We start from the raw sequence: 20,043 nt of genomic DNA, 5'->3' as shown, positions 1-20,043 counted from the left end.
TGACTTCCAAAGTGTAAAATCTTATTATTATTATTTTTTACTATATTGGTTTTAACTTTGCTTTAAACTCAGGCACTTTAAACTCATGACAGATTTTACTGTCCAATTTCTATCTTCTTAGGGTGTTATGTTTGAACTACGTAAAAGGAAAGATAGTGAGAAATTGACTCTGCCAAGCTCTCCCACAGAAATAGAAAAAAAAAGACATTAAAGACTCGTTTCTAGTAATTAAAATGAAACCTTCGAAAAGGACTAAACCTTAAAAACAAAAAGCCCACAGGAAGTGAAAGTCACAGTCATACTCTTTAAAATTACAATGAAGGCTACAAATTTAAACTTGGAAATAATGTGATATAGGAAACAAATTTCTCACAGTATGCCTAGATTGACAAGATCCTAAACACTCCTTGACTCAAGAACTCTCTCTCCCAAGACCGGTCCCTGAACTTAGCATGAAAAATTCTATACATTCTAAAACACAAAGCCAACCTTTTTCTTCAGTTTATGGTTATTGTTTTGGCTTCTACGTTTATTTGTTTTTATTTCATTTTTGTTGTTTTTTGTTTTGGTGGTACTGAATTTGAACTCAGGTAGAACTGAGGTAGAACCACACTGCTAATCGTATTAGTTTTAGTTATTTTTCATCTAGGATTATTCAGACCACCATTTTCTGAAGTATATGGCTTGGATTATAGGGACATACTACTATGTCTGCTTTATTTGCTGAGGTAGGGTTTTGTTAACCTTTTTCTCCTGCCTGGCCTTAGACCCATGATCTTTCCTAATCTCCATCTCCTGAGTTGCTAGGATTACAGATGTGCATCACCAAGCCTACATTCAATTTCTTTTAAGATAGCTTATAATTTGGACTTTTCATTAATTCATGAGCCTCTTTTATTCATTTATTTTATTCATTACCCTCTTTTATGACCTCTATTCTGACTTATTTCTTATTGTTAAAGCTATTAATACATTTCTTTGGGTTTAAATTGGAAAAACCTACTAAGAGTATTTTCTAAGTTATATATCTGAAATTCTCAGCAGAGGAGAGCAAAAATAATTTTGACTTACCCACAAACTTCATATAAACTAGTCCAAGTAATTCTGCTAGAGCTATGATGCCCAAACCTGAAATCAATAGTGGGCCATGCACTGGTACACATGCTGTAGAAACAAATGAAATCTCCCATTAGAAGTGCCTATAGAATGTTTTAATGGTATCAACAAAAACTCTTATCAATAGTTTTTCGTTTTTGTTTATTTTTTTGTGGTCCTAGGGATTGAAACCAGGGCCTCTCCCATGTTAGGCAAGTGCTAGCTTCCCTACTGAGCTAATCCAAGCATAAAGAATTAGACGAAGCTGTGTCCTAATGATCAATAAATAAAAATGCTTTACATCTACAGATAATAAAAATTATATCCATTATTAACTTCAGTGAAATAATTCCATATTATAATAAGTAAGTCTTTCTGCTCCTGAATCAACTTATTGTACCAGGACAATAAAGTGGACAATGGTGTACAAAATCTAATCCTCCAATCAACTGGAGCGTGGTACTGTAAAAGTTCTTCTGTAATTATAGGAATAACAGTTTGGCTGTTAGAACAATCAACTCACAAGCCAAATATTGCCCACATTCTTCAAGCAAGGTAGAAACTGTTGCTCTCTCTGGGGGGAAATGAATTAAGACAGAAAAGCCCACCAAACCAAATTCTGCAAAGTGTGTGAAGAAACAGAATTTGCACTCCTTAGTGGTAGTAGCAAATGGAGTTTGGTAGTTTACTGCAAGGCTAATGGTGTTTGGCACAGCATTAAGAAATTACAGTGTTTGGGATTTCCCCAAATGAGTTGAAAATCCATCTTCACATAAAAACTTGTGGATGGATGTTTATGAATGCTTTATTCGCACTCACAAGAAACTGAAAATCACCAGGACATTCTGCAATAGGCGAATGCATAAAAGAGGATGGCAGCTTCCTATGATAGAAGATTATTCAGCACTACAAAGCATGGGAGCAATCACGATGTGAAAAAGACATGGAGGAATTGAGATTATTTCTAAGTAAAAGAAGCCCATAAAAAGCTCATATGGACAATATGAGTCCAACTTTGAGACATGTTGGAAAATGTAAAACTGTAGGGACTGTAAATAGGTCAGTGTTGCCAGGGGTTTGGAAGGAGAGACAGAGATAAAAGTGGGACACAGGAGTGTCAGGGTAGCGAATCTATTCTGTATGATTTGACCATGGTGGGGTGGGAGGGGAGTGTTGTAGGTGTCATTATAGATCGGTCACTGACATCTAATGGTTCCATCTTGACTTATTGGTTATAACAAATGTACCAGTCTGGTGTGATGTTATGGGAGGCTATGGCTGTGTGGGGTTTGTGAAAGGAAGGGGTGGGAGAGTACAGAAATCCAGGTTAGCTGTGCAAGTAAAACTGCTCTCAAAAAAAGAACAAGGGAGAAAAAAAAAAGGGAAAACCTTATCCAATAGAAATCCAAATTGGGCCTGCAGAAGAACGTGACTCTTACCAAACATACAAAGACACAGTCCAACCATAGCAAGCACACAGCCCAGCACCTGAGTGATCAATATAGCAATGGTGAAGGAGGCCATCCCAAAAGCTGTGGGAAGGAAAAAGAACATTAGTGAAGCACGAAGGGAATATCGATGAAGCAGTCACTCCTGCTAGCCTCTGTGCCAATCAAGGTAAGATCTTATAACCAAACGCTGGCTGCAGGTTCTTGTCAGATAGTAAAGGTTTTTCCAGTGCCCTAGCCCTTCTAATCAAGTGTCTGCTCCAGTTATACTCCTGCAGCCTTTTACTGTCACAGTTAACTGAGCAGGACAAGCAGTTTTTGCCCGGATTAGAGAACAAAATGCTGCATTGACCATGTTTGTGTATTTTCTTTCATGAAGGGCTGATGACCCTGGCTTTTCCTCCAGCTCACAAAGTTGGTCTGGGGGAGAGAGTTATTAACAAATGTGATTATGAACACCATGACTGCTATTTTGTGCACCTGGAAGATCTGAGATCTTATCGTAAATTGATAGGACAGCAAGCTACATAGAGACTCTAAGACCCACTATTAAGTGGGATTCTTTGATAGTAACAACAAATATGCTGGGTGTTTGTTCTTATAATTCAAAGATCATAATGTTGATTACAGAGAGGATATTCATACTATCTCTTTTTTGTCATCAGTTATGGGACTTTAACTCAGGGCCTGGGCGCTGTCCCTGAGCTCTTTTTTGCTCAAGGCTAGCACTATACCACTTTGAGCCACAGCTTCACTTTTGGTTTTCTGATGATAAGATTCCTACAGACTTTACTGCCTCGGCTGGCTTTGAATGGTGATCCTCAGATCTCAGCCTCCTGAGTAGCTAGGATTACAAGCATGAGCCACCAGCACCTGGCTTTATACTATCTTTTAAAGGCAGTGTCAAGATTTTCCAATAGCTGAAAAATGTTTCTACTTTTTGTGATTTATCACCCATCTTGTAGAACGAGTCTTCTATAGAGAATAAGCAGAAAAAGAAAACATGCTTTAAAAAAAGAACACATATTGCCTAAGGAACTTTCACTGTGGTTATTTCCTTATAGTGTATTTGTATTTTGATAAAACTAACCCCCTAAAAGAGTGCTTTTAACATCTACTTATAACTACAAAAGTGAGGGGCTGGGAGTGGTAGAGTACTTGCCTTGCATGCCTGAGGCCCTGGGTTCAATTCCTCAGCACCACATAAGCAAAAAGAAAAAAAGCCGGAAGTGGCACTGTGGCTCAAGTAGTAGAGTGCTAGGCTTGAGCTGAAGAGCTGAGGGACAACGCCCAGGTCCAGAGTTCAGGCCCATGACCGGACCCCCCCGCAAAAAAAAAAAAAAAAAAAAACTACAAAAGTGATGTAATAACCATTCAACACTACATAGCAAACTTTAACGTTATGCCAAATGGCATCAAAATGTAGGAAAATTTTCTATAAAATAATTAATTGTCTTGAATATTGTGATAACCTTAAAACCAATCTGTATAGGAAATTCCACTAATGATATAATAGACAATCTTTAAACCAGCTTCTGTTAAGTTACTAAAAAAATACACAAAAACATTTTCACTGAGTGCCATTTTAAAATGAAAAGGTAGGTAAAATCATGCTGTAAGATACTCACCTGCCATAAACACATTGTACTGAAGTAATATTAATACTATTCCGGTAGAAATTACAATGAGACCAAGGCCAGATGCATTCTTTACTGAATATTCTCCTGTTAATAAAGAAGAATATTTACCGTATTTTCTTACATACTTCTTTGTGAAGTGCAGGTACTTGACTGATTAGTTAATCTCAGAACTAGAATTATAAGCTATGAAAGACTTAAAACTGCTCCAAAATTCCCATGGGATGAGCAATTATTTTCAATGACTTAAGACCAACTGAATTTTCACATTGAGCCCTTGGATAGCGCTACCTCCTTCCTAACCTTCAAGAATTCCAGATGACAAGCCTTAGTCATCTTTTACCATTTCCTTCCTTTGTGATAGTCAATCTGTCCCAAAGTGAAATCATTGCTCTTTCAAGCTGTCTTCTGATTTCATCTCTTCCCCAGGTCCTCACCAAATGCAGATGCAAATACAGCTGTTAGATCCATGTTCCTAACCACTACAGTTACACTTCAGTCTCAGTGCTATTCTCAGGGATCCTACTACTTGAAATCACAGCTTGTTTTTGCCTTTCTTTCAGGTGTTCCTTCCCTTGTTTCCCACTCACACTTCCACCCCCCACCTCAGACAGATACAGTTCCCGTGGTCCTTCCCATTTCCGCATCTTGGACAATGAAGTTTGCCTCTATAATGAGTTGCATGTCAGTCCTAAGGATATTCATTTCTCCCACTGCCTAGACACCAGAAATATTACCTTACATGGCAAAACTTGCATCATATGCTAAAAGTTTTGACTTAGGATCCTGAAGGAGGACTTACTCTAAATTAAATGGTAGTCCTCTCCCAGTGACAAATGACCTTGTGAATGAGAGACAGAGGGAGATTGGACACAGGTGCACAAAAAAGCAGAGGAGAGGAGGAGACAGTGTGACCACAGAGCAGAGAGGAAGCTCTGATGTCACCACTAAGGAATGTTCAGACTGTCTGCAAATATCTGAAGCTAGAAGCGGCAGAATAGTTTGGCCCTTAGATCACGGAGAGGGGTGAGATCCTGATGACTGTTAATTCACTTAGGGCTTCCACAGCAGTGAGATGATTTCTATCATTTGAAGCCAACCTACTTGCCATAACCTGTTATAATTCCCTCTTGGAAGGACTTCTGACATCAGTCCTGAATCCCTCATCCCTCAAATACCTATATAGCTTACCTGGGATGAAGAGAATGGCTCCAACAATAACAATTGCGGTGAGGACCACTCCAGCAATGAGTAAGAGGATGATTTTCCTATTTGTACGGTTGGATTTGTATTTAAGTGCTTAAAAGGAAAAGAAAGAATTATATAAATATAAACTCAATCACAAGGGAAGCCATTGAAAAGACAAAGGAACAGGTCACTGCAATTGCGTAATCTTGAGGAAACAACTCCTTCATATCACAGGATTACTTGTTCTTTGGAAATATATAGCAGGCTTTGCTATATATATATTGTGTGTGTGTGTGTGTGTGAGAGAGAGAGAGAGACAGAGAGAGAGACAGAGAGAGACAGAGAGACAGAGAGACAGAGAGAGAAAGAGAGAGACAGAGAGACAGAGACAGAGACAGAGAGAGACAGAGAGACAGAAAGACAGAGAGACAGAGAGAAAGAGAGAGAGAGAGAGAGAGAGGGAGAGAGAGAGAGAGAGAGAGAGAGAGAGAGAGAGAGAGAGAGAGAGAGAGAGAGAGAGAACGCGCACACGCGCACTTGCACATACCAATCCTAGAGCTTGAACTCAAGGCCTGGGCACTGTCCCTGAGCTTCTTTTGTTCAAGGTTATTGCTCTACCACTTGAGCCACAGCTCCATATTTTGGCTTTTTTGGTAGTTTTTATTGGAGATAGGAGTCTCACAAACTTTCCTGCCCAGTTGGGCTTTGAAGTGTAATCTTCATATCTCAGCTCTCTGAGTAGCTAGTAGCTAGGATGACAGGTATGAGCCACTGGCACCTGGCAAAAGCAGACTTTCTTAAATGACACATTTATATACTTTTAGATATAAGTTGGTTTGGGTTAGGTTTCCCTGTGGGGGTTGCTTGTGCATTACAGAACATTGAGTGGGATCTGTGGACGCTACACATTAGGTAGTTCCCCAGTAATGGTAATCAAAATGCTGTTAGACTTATCAGTGTCCCCTGATGAGCAACCCACCCCTGACTGAGGAGATAACACTGATATACATTTTGTTGATGGGGAATAGCTTGTTAATTAGCAGAGAATTAAGTTTCTCCATATGCAAAATTAGTAAAACATCTGGAAATAATGAACATTTAGTTCTGAACAAAACAGAACATGGGAAAAATTACCACCTTGTAAAATCATGACAGAGACACAGGCTTAAAACTTTCACCTGAAATAGTCTATTAAAAATAAAACCACAAACTCAACGGGATGCATCATTTGTGTTACTGTTGCTGATGCTGGGTTTATTGTTATTTCCCTGAGGGAATGATGTAATGAACAGGCCTAAGAATATTATCTTTTATTTTCCAGTGGCCTTTTTTTCCCACTGGTATCAAGATTAATTTTTTGCCAATTGTTAACCTAACATTGTTAACTTAAGAGTCAGACTGAGAGATTGAAATTCTGTTACATGCCCACCCACACAGGGATATTTTCCATGCTAGAAATCAATGGCTGACTGTCCTAAGGGGGGAGATATTGCAAATGCTGTATTTTTCCTCTACTAAAATGATGCACAGATTAAACATAAGAAAATCAACAAATAAATGCCTAAATGGCCGTGACAAAAATCTATGCGTATGGTGTAATATGGGCCTCAGAAGAATATTCTGAATCTCTGCCTATTCAAACTTCAGTACACCAACTGTAGTCTGTTTAGGAGGAGACAGAGGTCTAAGCAATAATATTCTGTGAAGCTGAATGACTCACACCCACATGAGAAATGAGAAATCCACAGTAACCAGAAAGCATCCTATGGTGAGTTCCCCAAGGTTTGATTTCATTTGCTACCTTCACCCAGATCTGGAGTTTAGGTGACTCCCACTCAGTCTTATCCCTGCCTCCTTTTATGGCATGGTTTTCACAGCTTTCCCATTTCTAGGCTCAGATACCATCTAGCATGAAATTGAATTCACAGATCAAAAGAAGTCAGGAAATTTCCTCTAGATATATGTCATGCTTTCATTTTAATCTCATGTATATTGTTATCTAACTACAGCTTGAAAGTTCTGCAAAAGGTTTCTAAAATAGAAGCTACTGCAAATGTACCTCACTATCAAATATCCATTAATGACTCTTCCAGGTTTAATTCAATATATGAAAGAGTCACTAAGATCAAGCAACAAGAATTTATATTTTAGGCTAGTCTAATTGCATGCAAAAGGCTGATTATGACATTCTTAACAAAAATAAGAGTTTGGACCTCACATATAATCCAGTCCCTTCAGGCTTAGAAAAGCTGCTAGTAGGGGCTGGGAAGGTGGCTCAGTGGTAGAGTGCTTGCCTTGCATGACTGAGGCCCTGGGTTCTATTCCTCAGCACTACATAAGCAAAAAGAAAAAAGCCGGAAGTGGCGCTGTGGCTCAAGGGGTAGAGCGCTAGCCTTGAGCTGAAGAGCTGAGGGACAGCGCCCAGGCCCAGAGTTCAGGCCCCACGACCGGACCAAAAAAAAAAAAAAGAGAGATATAAGGCAAACCATACCAACAAAAATAAAATGCCACAAAATCCTACAATCTAAAATGGCCTTTACCCTTTGAGTGTAAGTATACTGTCTCTTGGAGAAAGCTTTAGATCTTATGGGTTGCTTCAATTACTACTTATTTTTAAGGTTATCTTAAACTTTTCCTTCTAATAAACAGCTGTTTGCAACACATTTATTAGTAAGTTCTACTTAAATGAAAGGAAGGTCTATGTTTCCTTCAGTGAACTATTTTATAAGGAATCTTTTAGCTTGTATTCTTTGCTCACAATTGCCACAGTTCACCAAGTCCCCCAGCAAGTATTGGGAAGGTATCTCACTGTTTGCTCAATTGCCAATTCTCTCAGTTACTCTACAATGCCATGGAACCGAATAATTACAAAGGCTTTTCACTGGTGACCTTTTCTTGTCCTTTAATAAATGGATTTAACCTCATTTATTATTAAGTTTATTAGAACATTAAACATGATAAAGAAAATATATTCAAATAATTCCCCAAACACTTAACAACAACATAAAAATAATTTAATGTAGTCTTAACGGCAGCTCTTATCAAAAGTCTTGATTCTTTTTGGCTGATTAGCAAGACAATATGTATAATTTTTAAAAATCTGCAGATTTATAAGGATTTTAACAAACTGGCTTTGAACCGTGATCCTCAGATCTCAGCCTCCTGAGTAGCTAGGATTACAGGCGTGACCCACCAGCGCCCGGCTCTAAAATTATTGAAATCAATACAGAAATAAATGAGAAATAATGCTATTTATACTTTTAACTAAAACCTATAACCTTAATGTTGCTATACAGGAACATCAGAAGTCACAATATGATATTTTTGTGTTGTCTGGAGACAGGGTCTTCGTATGTAGCCTAAGTTGGTCTTCAACTTGTTATGTAAGCCAAGCTGGCCTCAAACAGATCTCCCAGCCTCTGCCTCCAGGGTGCTGAAATTACAGGAATGCATCACCATGCCTGGCACAATAGGCTGTTTTTTTATAACAACAAATTAAGAATTTAATTTTTTTTATTGTGAGAAAAATTTTAATTTTCCTGTCCCTCCTCATCATCATTTCCTCTTTCTTTTGTGCTATTACTGGGGACTGATCTCAGGACCTTGAGCTCGTTAAACTTTTTAAATCATGACTGGAGCTCTACCAGTTATGATTTTTTTGCTAGTTATTTGGGGACAAGAATCTGTCAGATCTGTCTGCTCAGGATACCTTCAAACTGTGATTCTCGGATCTCAGCCTCCTGAGTAGCTAGTGTTGTAGATGTAAGCTGTCAATACACTGTGTTTTTCTTCTGCTTAAAAATGTGTTAGGTTCTTGTTCTACAAAGATCTACTATGTAGCTACATTGTACTAGGCATTGTTATTAATCAAATTTAAAGAACAAGAAGATTTTCTCCAACAATAATATGCTAGCACTCTCAAGCCATATGACATCCACTATGGTGCACAAAAAAGGCACACACAGGCAGGCCTCATGCTCCTTACATTCATTCCAGTGGTTATTTAATGTTGTTTCTGTTGTGCAGGTGGGTGTGCATGAGTCAAAGCCAGTATTGGATATTCCTAGATGAAAGTCTGATCTAGTCTAATAAAGGTTTCTCATGTAGTCAATCTTTCAAATTCATGTGACAAAGTGATGTTATATTCCAATGACATGAATAGAAGAGTCATAATTCAAGATTGATCTGATTCCTTTATGACTGATACAGACCATACATAGGGTAGAAAACAAGTTGTAGCTGATAAAATGTAGTACAATTACCAAACCAACATGCAGACAAAATCAGGTTTATCATGTTAAATTTTTATGATGCCCTAAAGACTAGATTTGATAGGACACAGGTCCACCTAAACTGTGGTCTACCTGGCAAAAACCCAAATCCCAGAATTCAGTACTGCTCAAGACATGACATTCAGAAAACAGTAACTGAAGTGGTGGAAAGGCTTACCAGTGAGATAAAATGCGTGTCAGATTAAGAATAGATCATAAAGTACTGTTTTCTGATAACTGTAGAAAAGCAATTTAGAATCCTTTTGGAATCTATTGAGCTATAAACCAATATTATTTTCAATGTAGGATAAAGAACATCTGATAACTTTTAAAATCACATTATAATCTCATTTAAAATATTATTTGAATTACAATTTTAAACGCTTAGCACTCATTTAAAACACATATACACACAAATGAAGGCTTTGTGAAAATGCAATGCTAGAGAAAAGTGAATTGCCAATTAGAAACTATCCTACTTGCCTTCTGGCAAGTAAAATCATTACGAAACAAATCCTACCAACTTCTCTGATGAAACAATTGTATCAAAATGAATACTAAATAAACATCACATTTCCTGCCCATAGGACCTAGGAATAAAAACAGCTAGGCTTTGGGTACTACGCATTTAAATATAAATGAAGAGCAATGAATTTTCGGATGAATTTTCCTTTTGGTCTGAAGTACTCTGGTCCTGTGGAAGGTTTCAGAGGAGTTAGGAGGTCTGGATTTGGAAAGTGCCAAGGAATGAGTAGCTCCATTTCCATAAACAAGTTAAGTGTGACCTACAGTGGATAACTCCATAATGTACTTCCAGAATAAGTGTGACCTACAGTGGATAACTCCATAATGTACTTCCAGAATGTGACCGGTATGTGGATGGGACCAAAGTCAAGGCCATCAGGTAAGAGTTCACATTTACCTTGGTAACCTAAAGTCCTAATGCCAGAAGTCATCAACTAGGCCACAAAATGATCCACTGAAATAATATTTATTGGAATGTTGTTACCTTCTTGGAGAGAAACATCCAGTACAACCTAGTGTATGTCCTTACTTCCTCAGGTGAATCTGCTGTTGCAATTCTTTTAAATGTGATTTCAGGGCCAACTTTACTTGACAAGCTAAGACTCACATCAGGACTTCAGAACACAGTAGAATCTCAAGGCTATTGTGATATTTATTTATTTACTTATTGATTGATTGATTTTCTTAGTTACTTATTTTTTGGTTGTACTGGGGTCTGAACTTAGGGGTTCACACTCTACCACCTGAATCATGCTTCTTTTTGATTTTAGTATTTATTTTTCCAGATTGAGTTTTTTTTTAGGGATGGCCTCAGACTGGGATCCTCCATATCTATGCCTCCTACACAGCTGGGATTACAGCTATGTTCCATCATGATCAGCTTGATGGCTGAGATGGAGTATTACTTTTTTGTTTTTTTTTTTACAATCTTCCCAGTGTCTGCCTCTTGGGTAGCCAGAATTACAGGGATGAGCTATCATACCTGGCTAATGGAAATTTATTTCCTTCTACTTCCCAACAATAATTTTATGGGAATATTTAAACACCTCTGAATAGTAACAAAAATCCTTGAATAATCCTGAGTTGGGATGCCAGAGTTGGAAGAGAAAATGAAACATGTCTAGAATACACAACTTGAAATAAATCACAATAGTCCTTACTTGGCATGGTTCTGACATGCAGAAATCCTTGTGACTGTGGTTTAATTAAATAACATGAGTCACCCAAAATGCAGTCACCAAAATTCAGTAACCGAATAACGAAACTACATCAAGTACAGACTTTGTGCTATTTCTTAAGCCCACAAACGACTCCATGAACAGCAGAAGTGCAGTGTGCATCACAGTTACTGATGGGCTATGTCACTCCTTTTGAAGAATGCTGGTGACCAGTCACTGCATGTCTATTATTCAGTTCATGCACAGATAGCCAAGTGCACGGCCCTGTTATCTCCTTGCCTCCCAGCGATAATACATTATCAAAAGAGGAAACTGGGCAAGAAAGATGAAAGAGCAAAGAACTGATAAGTGAGAGTCAGTGGCTCCTGCCTGTAATCCTAGCTACTTGGAAGGCTGGAATTGGAAAGATCAAGATTCAAGGCCAAGCTAGGCAGCAAAACCCACAAGATCCTACTTCAACAGAAAGAAGCCTGGAGTGGGCGGCAAGTATCTGCCTTCTCAAACTACACGGGAGACTGAGATCAGGACTGTAGTTCCAGCTTAGGCAGAAATGTCCATGAAACTCCATCTCAACTCCAAAGAAGCTGGGAGGGGTGGCAAGTGTGCATCATCCTAGCTACAACAGGATGCCCCAAATAGGTGGATTATTGACTAGGTGCATGTCCAGACAGAAAGTGGTACTTTATCCCCCAAATACTAGTACAATAAAGGGCTGGATGGGTGGCTTAGGAGTACAGCAGTAGCGCATCTATCTAGCAAGTGAAAGACTTTCAGGTCAAACACTAGTACTGACTGCCAAAACCCCAAACCAAAAACAAACCAACAGTAAAGAAGAAAGAATTCTGAGTGTGAAATCTGAATAGACTCTAAGTGGAGTCGCAGAAAATCAGCTGCTATGGGTAAGCGGACACTGTTGCTATGTGGGAGCCTCTCAAGGCGCAGCCAGAGCAGCTCAGTGCAGGTGAACTCACCAGCATGAATGAGGCCACTGAGAGGTGAATGACAAATAGAATGAAGCTATCCCAGAGGAAGTGACTCTAGCAAAGAAAACAAAAATCACAAGAGCCCAGCAAATCAAAGGCATTCCCAGACTGTTTTCATGAAGCTGAAAGAGCAAAGGGTAACCCACTGGCAGGGAATCCAAACTTAGGAAGTAGTCTGATAATTCACCTAGGCACAGAAACAATGATTGCCCTGTATCCAAACAGGAATCCTACACTGTTCGAACTATGATTGAGAAAATTTCCCCCTGGTTTTAATGCTTTGATTTACTGCGGACTAAATATTAGTTTTCATTTTTTTTATATATTGACAAAGAGTTTAAACAGCAATGTTTTCCAGTTCATTAGTAAACTGCAAAGTTTCAGTTTATGTAGACATGTTCATGATCTCAGTTTTATGCAAAGCAGCAAAGCTTTCTACATGCAACAAAAATTCAAGGAAAGGGAAAAAAGGAATAAAGGCCTATGACAGAGCTACAGAATGTCAGCAAGCTCTTCTTCTCACTGGATCTCAACCTCTCAGGAGCTAGAGGACAAGGTGGGCAGCATTTGAAATTATCAGCCACCTAAATGACAGAGCCTGTTATGATATTAAAGAATAAGAAAGAAGACCCTGCAAAGCAGCTTGGGACTTAATTATTGAAGTTAATGTTAGTGGAGTGACAAACTCTGAGTCACTTCAATTCAGAACAAAAACAAAGTGTCAGAAAGCAACACTCTTGGTTCAGTTTCAGTATTTGATGCTGGTGATATGTGATTTATTTGCTAAGCAGCAAGACTTGTCTTAAATGTTTGTGAGCCTGAGGCAAAAATATTTAGTAACAGTTTCCTTTTAAGAGAACTTTGTTTTCCAAATGTGGTCTGGGGCTTGCCAAGTACTGGCATGTTCCAGAGGCTGAGAAGTCCTCCCAGGCTTCTTCCTTCCTGAGACTCAATGCTAGGCACAGCTCCAGTGTGAGGAAAGGCGTCTCAAAGTAAGGACTTGATTTGCTCTCTTTAGGGAAATTTTAGCCTAGCAAAGGACTAGCCTTCCTACTGGACCACAAAGACATGTAGAGCTAGAAAAACCACTGAGAGAAAATGGTAGCCAAGAATGGTCATAAATAGTGGTCAGAAAAAGTTCAGGAGAAGTAGAAATCTCCAAAGATGCCTAGACCATAACCAGGATGTGTTTTTGTAAGATGAGAGGTGCACCAAAAGAAAAGTTCGATCCTAATCAGGCACCAGACACACAGGTCTCCTCAGCTATGAGGTTTGACATGTGAGGCAAAGCCAGAGGTGGCAATGTGGCTCACTTCCACACAGCAAGCATTTATCCCTGAGCCCAGCACTGTGCCAGTAGCATAAAGAAACAAATAAGGTCAACACTCGGCTCTATCACTAACAGCTGCATCCATTCACATGGGGCGGGCAGGACAGAACAATGGTAAATAGCACTTGCAAACCCCAGGACTACAGGAAAGAGTTGTGTGACTCCATCAGTTTCTTGTCTACAAAATGGGAATAACTATAGCACCTGCTCCCAGAGAAATGAATGTGAGGTAAGGTGTAGAGCAGATGGCACCATGCCTATCCATCAGAGAGCTATCCTCGCAATCGTCACCTTTAAATGTGAATCCAGGCAGCAAAAATCAAGTATAGAGGTTCTGCTTCTACACACATAAGCCACATTTACTTGTTTAAGACGAGTCAGGATAAAAATTTCCATCAAAATACTTTTTTGGTTCATAAACACATTCCTTAAACTATGAGTGGTAGAAAAGCTACAAAAAAATTCAAACTCACCAAGACAAAAGTGGAAATTAAAATAAGATCTTTTCTCACCCAGAAAATCAGCAAAGGATTTAGGAGTGTGACGTGGTCAGGACTCTGAAGTGAAAGGCAGGTACGCTTGTGTGCAGTCCTAGTAATGACACAAAGGTTCTGGAACACGCTGCAGGAGTATCGAGTGGCTTGAAACATCATTGCTGTCTCTAGCTCACACACCCTCAGTGGAGTTACTTTCAGAGTATCAAATGGATTGGAAACCATTTTAACACTCATCAAGGTGAGCTAAGTAATCATAACAAGAAAAATGGGGAGCTACAAGTACATAAGTCAAGAATCCATTTACCATTTTCGTTTTTTCTTTTTCTTTTTTAAAGGAAACAAGAACAGAAAAAGAAACAAAAGGAAGTAGGAAATGCACTAGATGATATCAATAGTTTATTTCTAAGTATAGAGACTGTAGATGATTTTTTTTTCCTGTAACTTTCTAGATTGGACAACCTGTTCTAAAGTGATACGCATGGCTTGCCCTCAGTGTCTGTTAGTTCCATATCAACAGATTCAATCTCGAGTAAATTGAAAATATTAAAAATAAAAGATATATATGTATATGTAGCATATGTAACAGAGTTTTCTCCCTGTCCTTACTTACTAAATAACATAAAATAACTAATATGTGTAAAGCATTTACACTTCATGAGGTACTAAAAGTAATCTATAGATGTTTGAAACACACAAATGGATATGTAGGTTAATGGAATGCTGTGTATTTTATACAAGTAAGATCCTGGAATCAACTCCCATCAATACATAGAGAAATACGTTACTTTTTGGTGTGTGCCAGTAATGGAGCTTGAACTCAGAACTCAGTCAGGGTGCTTGTTCCTTAGCTTTTCCCTCAAGTTAGTATTCTACCACTTGCACCACACCTCCACTTCTGATTTTTTGCTGCCCTAGTGGATTTTGAACTACGATTATAAGATGTCAACCTCCTGAGAAGCTAGGATTACAGATGTGAGCCACTGGAGTCTGGCCTGTATTAATTTTTTAACTCAGGAAAAATGTTCAAGTTTACTTTGCAAAAAATGTAGCCACATTTTTCAGTCTACCAAACACAATGTCATTAATGATAATGCCAGGATCAGTAGATTTGTTCTACTAACCCAATCAAATCACGTGAATGTGAAATAGTTTTATGATCTTAACAAAAAGGCTGCTCTGTCAGGCACTGATGGTCTGTGCTTATAGTAGTGGCTACGCAGGAGATTAAGATATATGAGAATTAAGAGTTCTGAGCTAGCCTGGGGAGACCAATCCATGAGACTTTTATCTCCAATTAACCAGGAAGAAGTCAGAAGTAGAACTGTGGCTCAAGTGGTAGAGTGCCAGCTGTGAGGGTAGGAAAAAAATCCAAGTAAAAGCTCAAGGTCATGAGTGCAAGTGCAAGTATAGCACACACACACATAAAAAGCAGTTCCCTGCCTAACTGTGTGATTTTAGCCCTTAGAGCTCTGGCTTCTCCAGTATAGTAAAAAAAAAATCTCCTTAACACTGATGATGACTGAGCAGACCCTAATGTTTACCAATCCTTTTCTTCAAATACAAGGCTTACAGACATCCTAAGGTAACTTCTGAGGAAAGTCTAGATACTATCTTGAAGGTAATATTTTGAAATGTCTTGGCAGTTGCCATTATCAGCCTTTCCCCCCACTTTTTTGCATTGTAGACTCAGGGTGAGAATGTATCTGGAAAGAGTATTTCCAGAGTGCTGTACATTGATAAAAAGCTCCAAAAATACATCAGCCATCTCTCTTCCATTTCTATGTATCACCGAGGATGCACACAGCTTCTACTCCCAACGAAAGGAAACTTCTCTTATTTACAACAGGCCCATCCACTATGGTGTTCACTTTCCTAAAGATTGCAGAATAAATTAAATCAGCTTTATTTACTCCTTGCCTGTATGGTTGTTTTCTGGCCTTCAATGACTGCTTCAGGAAGCAACAGCCAGCATACAAATACATCTTATATTGTAAAAGTTTAAAAGTTTAAACTGACACCTCAGTACTTCACTAATTAATGAATTTCCTTCACAAACTTAGAAATACGGCTGAGTATAAACATTAACCCCAAAATGCATGGAATGATTTACCTTCTGGTGACAATTCCAGACTGCTGGTGCTAAATCTGGTAGAGCATGGACATTTGCCCTCAGGGTTTGGCTAGATGACTATCTTGCCAAATGGATATGAAAGACACAGCTCTCCCCAGCTGCATCAAGGATTAGCATGATGCAAAAGGGCTTTTCCACAGGTGAACAGAAGTCTATGAAGAAAGTCACTCTGGGAAGCCAGGCTAGGGGCATCCTAAAGCACCAGAGAATCCTCACTCAAGCCAAGCCCTGCATACTATCTCTGTGCCAGACAAGACGACACATGTAGTATGAAAATGATGTGCGGGCTTAAGGTTTCCAGCATGTACTCTTTTATTTTCTTTTTCCTCTTTTTGGTGCAGGTATTAGGGCTTGAATTCAGGGCTTAAGTACTGTCCCTGAGCTTTTTCACTCAAGGCTAGCACTCTACCACATAAACCATGGCTCCACTTCCAGTTTTTTGCTGGATAATTGGAAATATGAATCTCACAACCTTTCCTGCCCAGGCTGGCTTCAAACTGAGATTCTCATATCTTAACCTCCTGAGTAGCCAGGATTACACAAGTAAGTCCTTTGTGGCCAGACCACCATTTGTGCTGCATAGATGAAATGGAACAGCCACTTATCAAAAAGTCACTTTCTTTAGGAGATCAGTGGACTTCAGCAAACTACAGAATACTACATGCTTCCAGAAGACTATTAACATTCCAACTGCACATTCCTATTTATCACAATAATCACATCCTAACACAATGAACTTACACAGAACATTTCAGGCACATTGCCTGCTAGAAATAACAAGTTCATCACCAAACACAAATGAAAAATAGAAATAAATACTTACTTAAAAGACCAAACTGTCCCCAGAACAGAAGTATAGCCAAAATTGGGAAAATAACAATGAGAATATTTTCATTTGGAGAAAACCAGGAAACTGAGGAGAAAGAACAAAAATCACCATTAGTGTTGAGTATAATCACTTTAAATATTGATAAGGGTCTCAAATACATCTTTCTTTATATACAGGAAAGGCTCACTAAACCTATGGGTTTAGTTTGCCTTCTCTCTCTCTCTCACACACACACACAGAAAACCAATTACACACACACACACACACACACACACACACACACACACACACACACACACACACACACACACACACTACTCATATAATAACTGTTCCTTAAGATACCCAAAGCTACAATTAACTAAGTATTTCTCACCCCATTTCTCCACCCCGCATGAAGGACAGCACAGTACAGCAGCTGGGAATAAAATTCTACGGCCATGCTGCCCCCAGTGTGAAACTTGACTTTTTGCACAATCTGCAGCTGAACACACCTCTGATGTTCAGTGTCCTCAGGTGCTACCCAGAAATAACAACCTCCATCTTGAAGGACTCTTGGAACTTGGACATGGTTAACATAGCCTACGGTTTAAAACAAAAGTGGGCTCTCACCAAGTCACTAATAACTGAAAGTATTATTCTGTGCTGGATGCTCAATATTAAGTGCTCAGGTTACTTCTAACACTGAAGTGTGTTTGCAGAGATGGACAGGGGACACAGAGAGAGTTTTGGGACCAATGTGTCCCTCCCCTTACTCTGAGTAAGACCAAGAGAGATGAGCTCCACTATCTTTCAACCTGTCTCTGAAACGGATGTTTATTTGTGAATAATTAGGCTTCAGAAAGACTCATCAAATATAAGAGGGGTTAGCTTATTAAGGAACAACGTTTTGTAAAGTGGGTCATATGTTACTCATAGAGTAAAATAGATCTACATATCTAGTATAAAGGAAATTGTGATTTTAAGACTTCAAATAAGATTTGTTGAAACTTAACACAATACGTTTAATTCTATCTCATAAGCCCTTAAGGCTGTATGAGATTTCTTCTCTAACAACAAAGCAAGTACATGCACTGGAACATCTACCTGGGCAGGGGAGATGTACTCCCTGAAGCTTCCCTTTGGACACAGTCCTGAGCAAGTACTGTTGTTGAAAATCCCCCTCTCCCTTCAATCCTTCCCTTCCCTGCCCTCAGCATCAGCCTAGGAGGAGCTCCGTGGGGTTTCAACTCGATAATGACAGCCATGTATTTCCCATACAAAGTGTATGATGTTAAATCCAGTAAATGCTCACATTATAAATTTTATCATGGTGACATTAGCTTTTCAGAATCCGCCATTTTGCCCTGCCCAGAACAGAGACCCACCGTGTTTGCTGGTAAAGATTACAATAGTCAGAAGATGTTGAGCTGGTAAATAAAATGTGATTTTTGATGCTCATATGATGACTATCTATAGTGACAGAGATGTTCTTAGATATTCTAAATCAATAGCTTAATTTCTAGCTTCATGACTGGATGCCATCCTATAAAAAACAACATATACTTGGTACAGCCTAAAATTAATCAGGGAACGTTTTTACTTAAGACTTAGGTTTTCATAACCAAAACTCAAAACTTTCACAGCCTAATAACTCTGCTTAATCAATTTATTTCTCCTTATCCACTTCTTCTGTATTTTGCTTTGAGTTGTCTACTCTCAAATCCTCATAATAATGAGAACTCAAAGATGAGGAAACAGAGGCAGGGGGAATTGAGAACTGTAAGGATCATATGCTTTCATATTCCAAACGCATTCTCATTATCCTCCTCTTAACTCATCCACCAACCTCTCCTCTTAGTTTCCTCATTTCATAGTGGTGACTCCATTTCTCCAGTCACTCATTTTCTCTCGCATCCATATCTAGTTGGGTTGGTTCTACCTCTTCAGCCAATGTCTGATCTCATATTCAAGATGTGTTGACAGTGAAATATCTTTTCACTGACTTCTCGCCCTACACAATGAAACAGTCTTGGGATATATTAATAGAAACCTATGAACCAATGATTTTTTTCCAACTCTAGCCCATCATACATTTTTTTATTCAACCAATGAGCATTCATTGAAAATCCACCACAGGTAGGATCTCCTCTAGGTAACCAGTGAGTGAGCAGTAAGTGGCCCTGAACTCCAGGTGGTGTTGAAGTAGAAAAACAGACCCTGGAAAAAGACCCCAGCGGGGGAACTGGAGCAGAGTCGTGGGTGAAAAGGACTTAGCCAAAGGAAGAGCAGTTCAAGGAGCCAGATGATGGCCACTGTGTCTGGAATTTAGTGATGTGGGATCAGGCGGTGAGGGTATGCTGGAGCAAGATTGTGTTGGATCTTCACAGCTTGTTCAGAGGATTTGGATTTTATTCTAAGAGCAGTGATAAGTGACTTCAAAGAAAATTTGGCAGTCATACGGAGAATGGATCAGAGAAGCAGGACATGTCAGAAAGTAATGACAGAAATCACCTTGAGAGGTTGGAGGATGTCACCAACAAATGCTGCCCTGAGTTCAGTTTTATGTGTAATATTTAACGTTGCAACAGAGAATTGCTCAAAAGAAGGAAGTCAAGAATTGGGATCCAGAAACCAGCAGCAATGGTTGAAATAATTGCAGACTTTACCCTAGACAAGAATAAACTTGAGAGACATACAGAAGCCCTCCAGTGAGTGAGAATTACAAGATAACACATTCTAGCTGGGCATCAGGAAGACCTGGACCTGCCTGATAATAGACCAAAACCTTGAGACTTTACAGTGTCTGTTCATGTCAAGTTTGTAGGTAACAACTTGGAATGGCCAATGGCCTAGGATGTGGTGAGAAAAGTAATTGATAAAGAAGACGACGAGATGGCTACTGGATGGCTTCCAGATTCTATGGAAAAATGATAAGAACTAGAAGAGGAT

General features: G+C 39.1%; 1 protein-coding gene across 8 annotated transcripts in view; it reads right to left on the bottom strand.

Moving 5' to 3' along the window:
* Cd47 (CD47 molecule) overlaps positions 1-20,043 on the bottom strand; it is a 50,750-nt gene that overhangs the window by 9,156 nt on the left and 21,551 nt on the right. For all 8 annotated transcript variants that reach the window (XR_011373551.1, XR_011373550.1, XM_070030302.1 and 5 more), the window contains exons 3-7: positions 17,107-17,196; positions 5,372-5,479; positions 4,172-4,267; positions 2,535-2,627; positions 1,072-1,164 (exon numbers count right to left, since the gene is read on the bottom strand). Coding sequence is in view for 6 of the 8 variants with exons in the window: in XM_070030302.1 (XP_069886403.1) it covers positions 1,072-1,164; positions 2,535-2,627; positions 4,172-4,267; positions 5,372-5,479; positions 17,107-17,196 (480 nt within the window). In the remaining 2 variants the exon portion in view is untranslated. The remainder of the gene's footprint in view (positions 1-1,071; positions 1,165-2,534; positions 2,628-4,171; positions 4,268-5,371; positions 5,480-17,106; positions 17,197-20,043) is intronic.

This window comes from Dipodomys merriami, unplaced genomic scaffold, assembly GCF_024711535.1.
Source record: "Dipodomys merriami isolate MVZ:Mamm:240054 unplaced genomic scaffold, mDipMer1.0.p SCAF_2, whole genome shotgun sequence".
NCBI lineage: Eukaryota > Metazoa > Chordata > Mammalia > Rodentia > Heteromyidae > Dipodomys > Dipodomys merriami.
The sequence above is the reverse complement of the archived record's forward strand: the minus strand, read 5'-3'. Positions and strand labels throughout refer to the sequence as shown.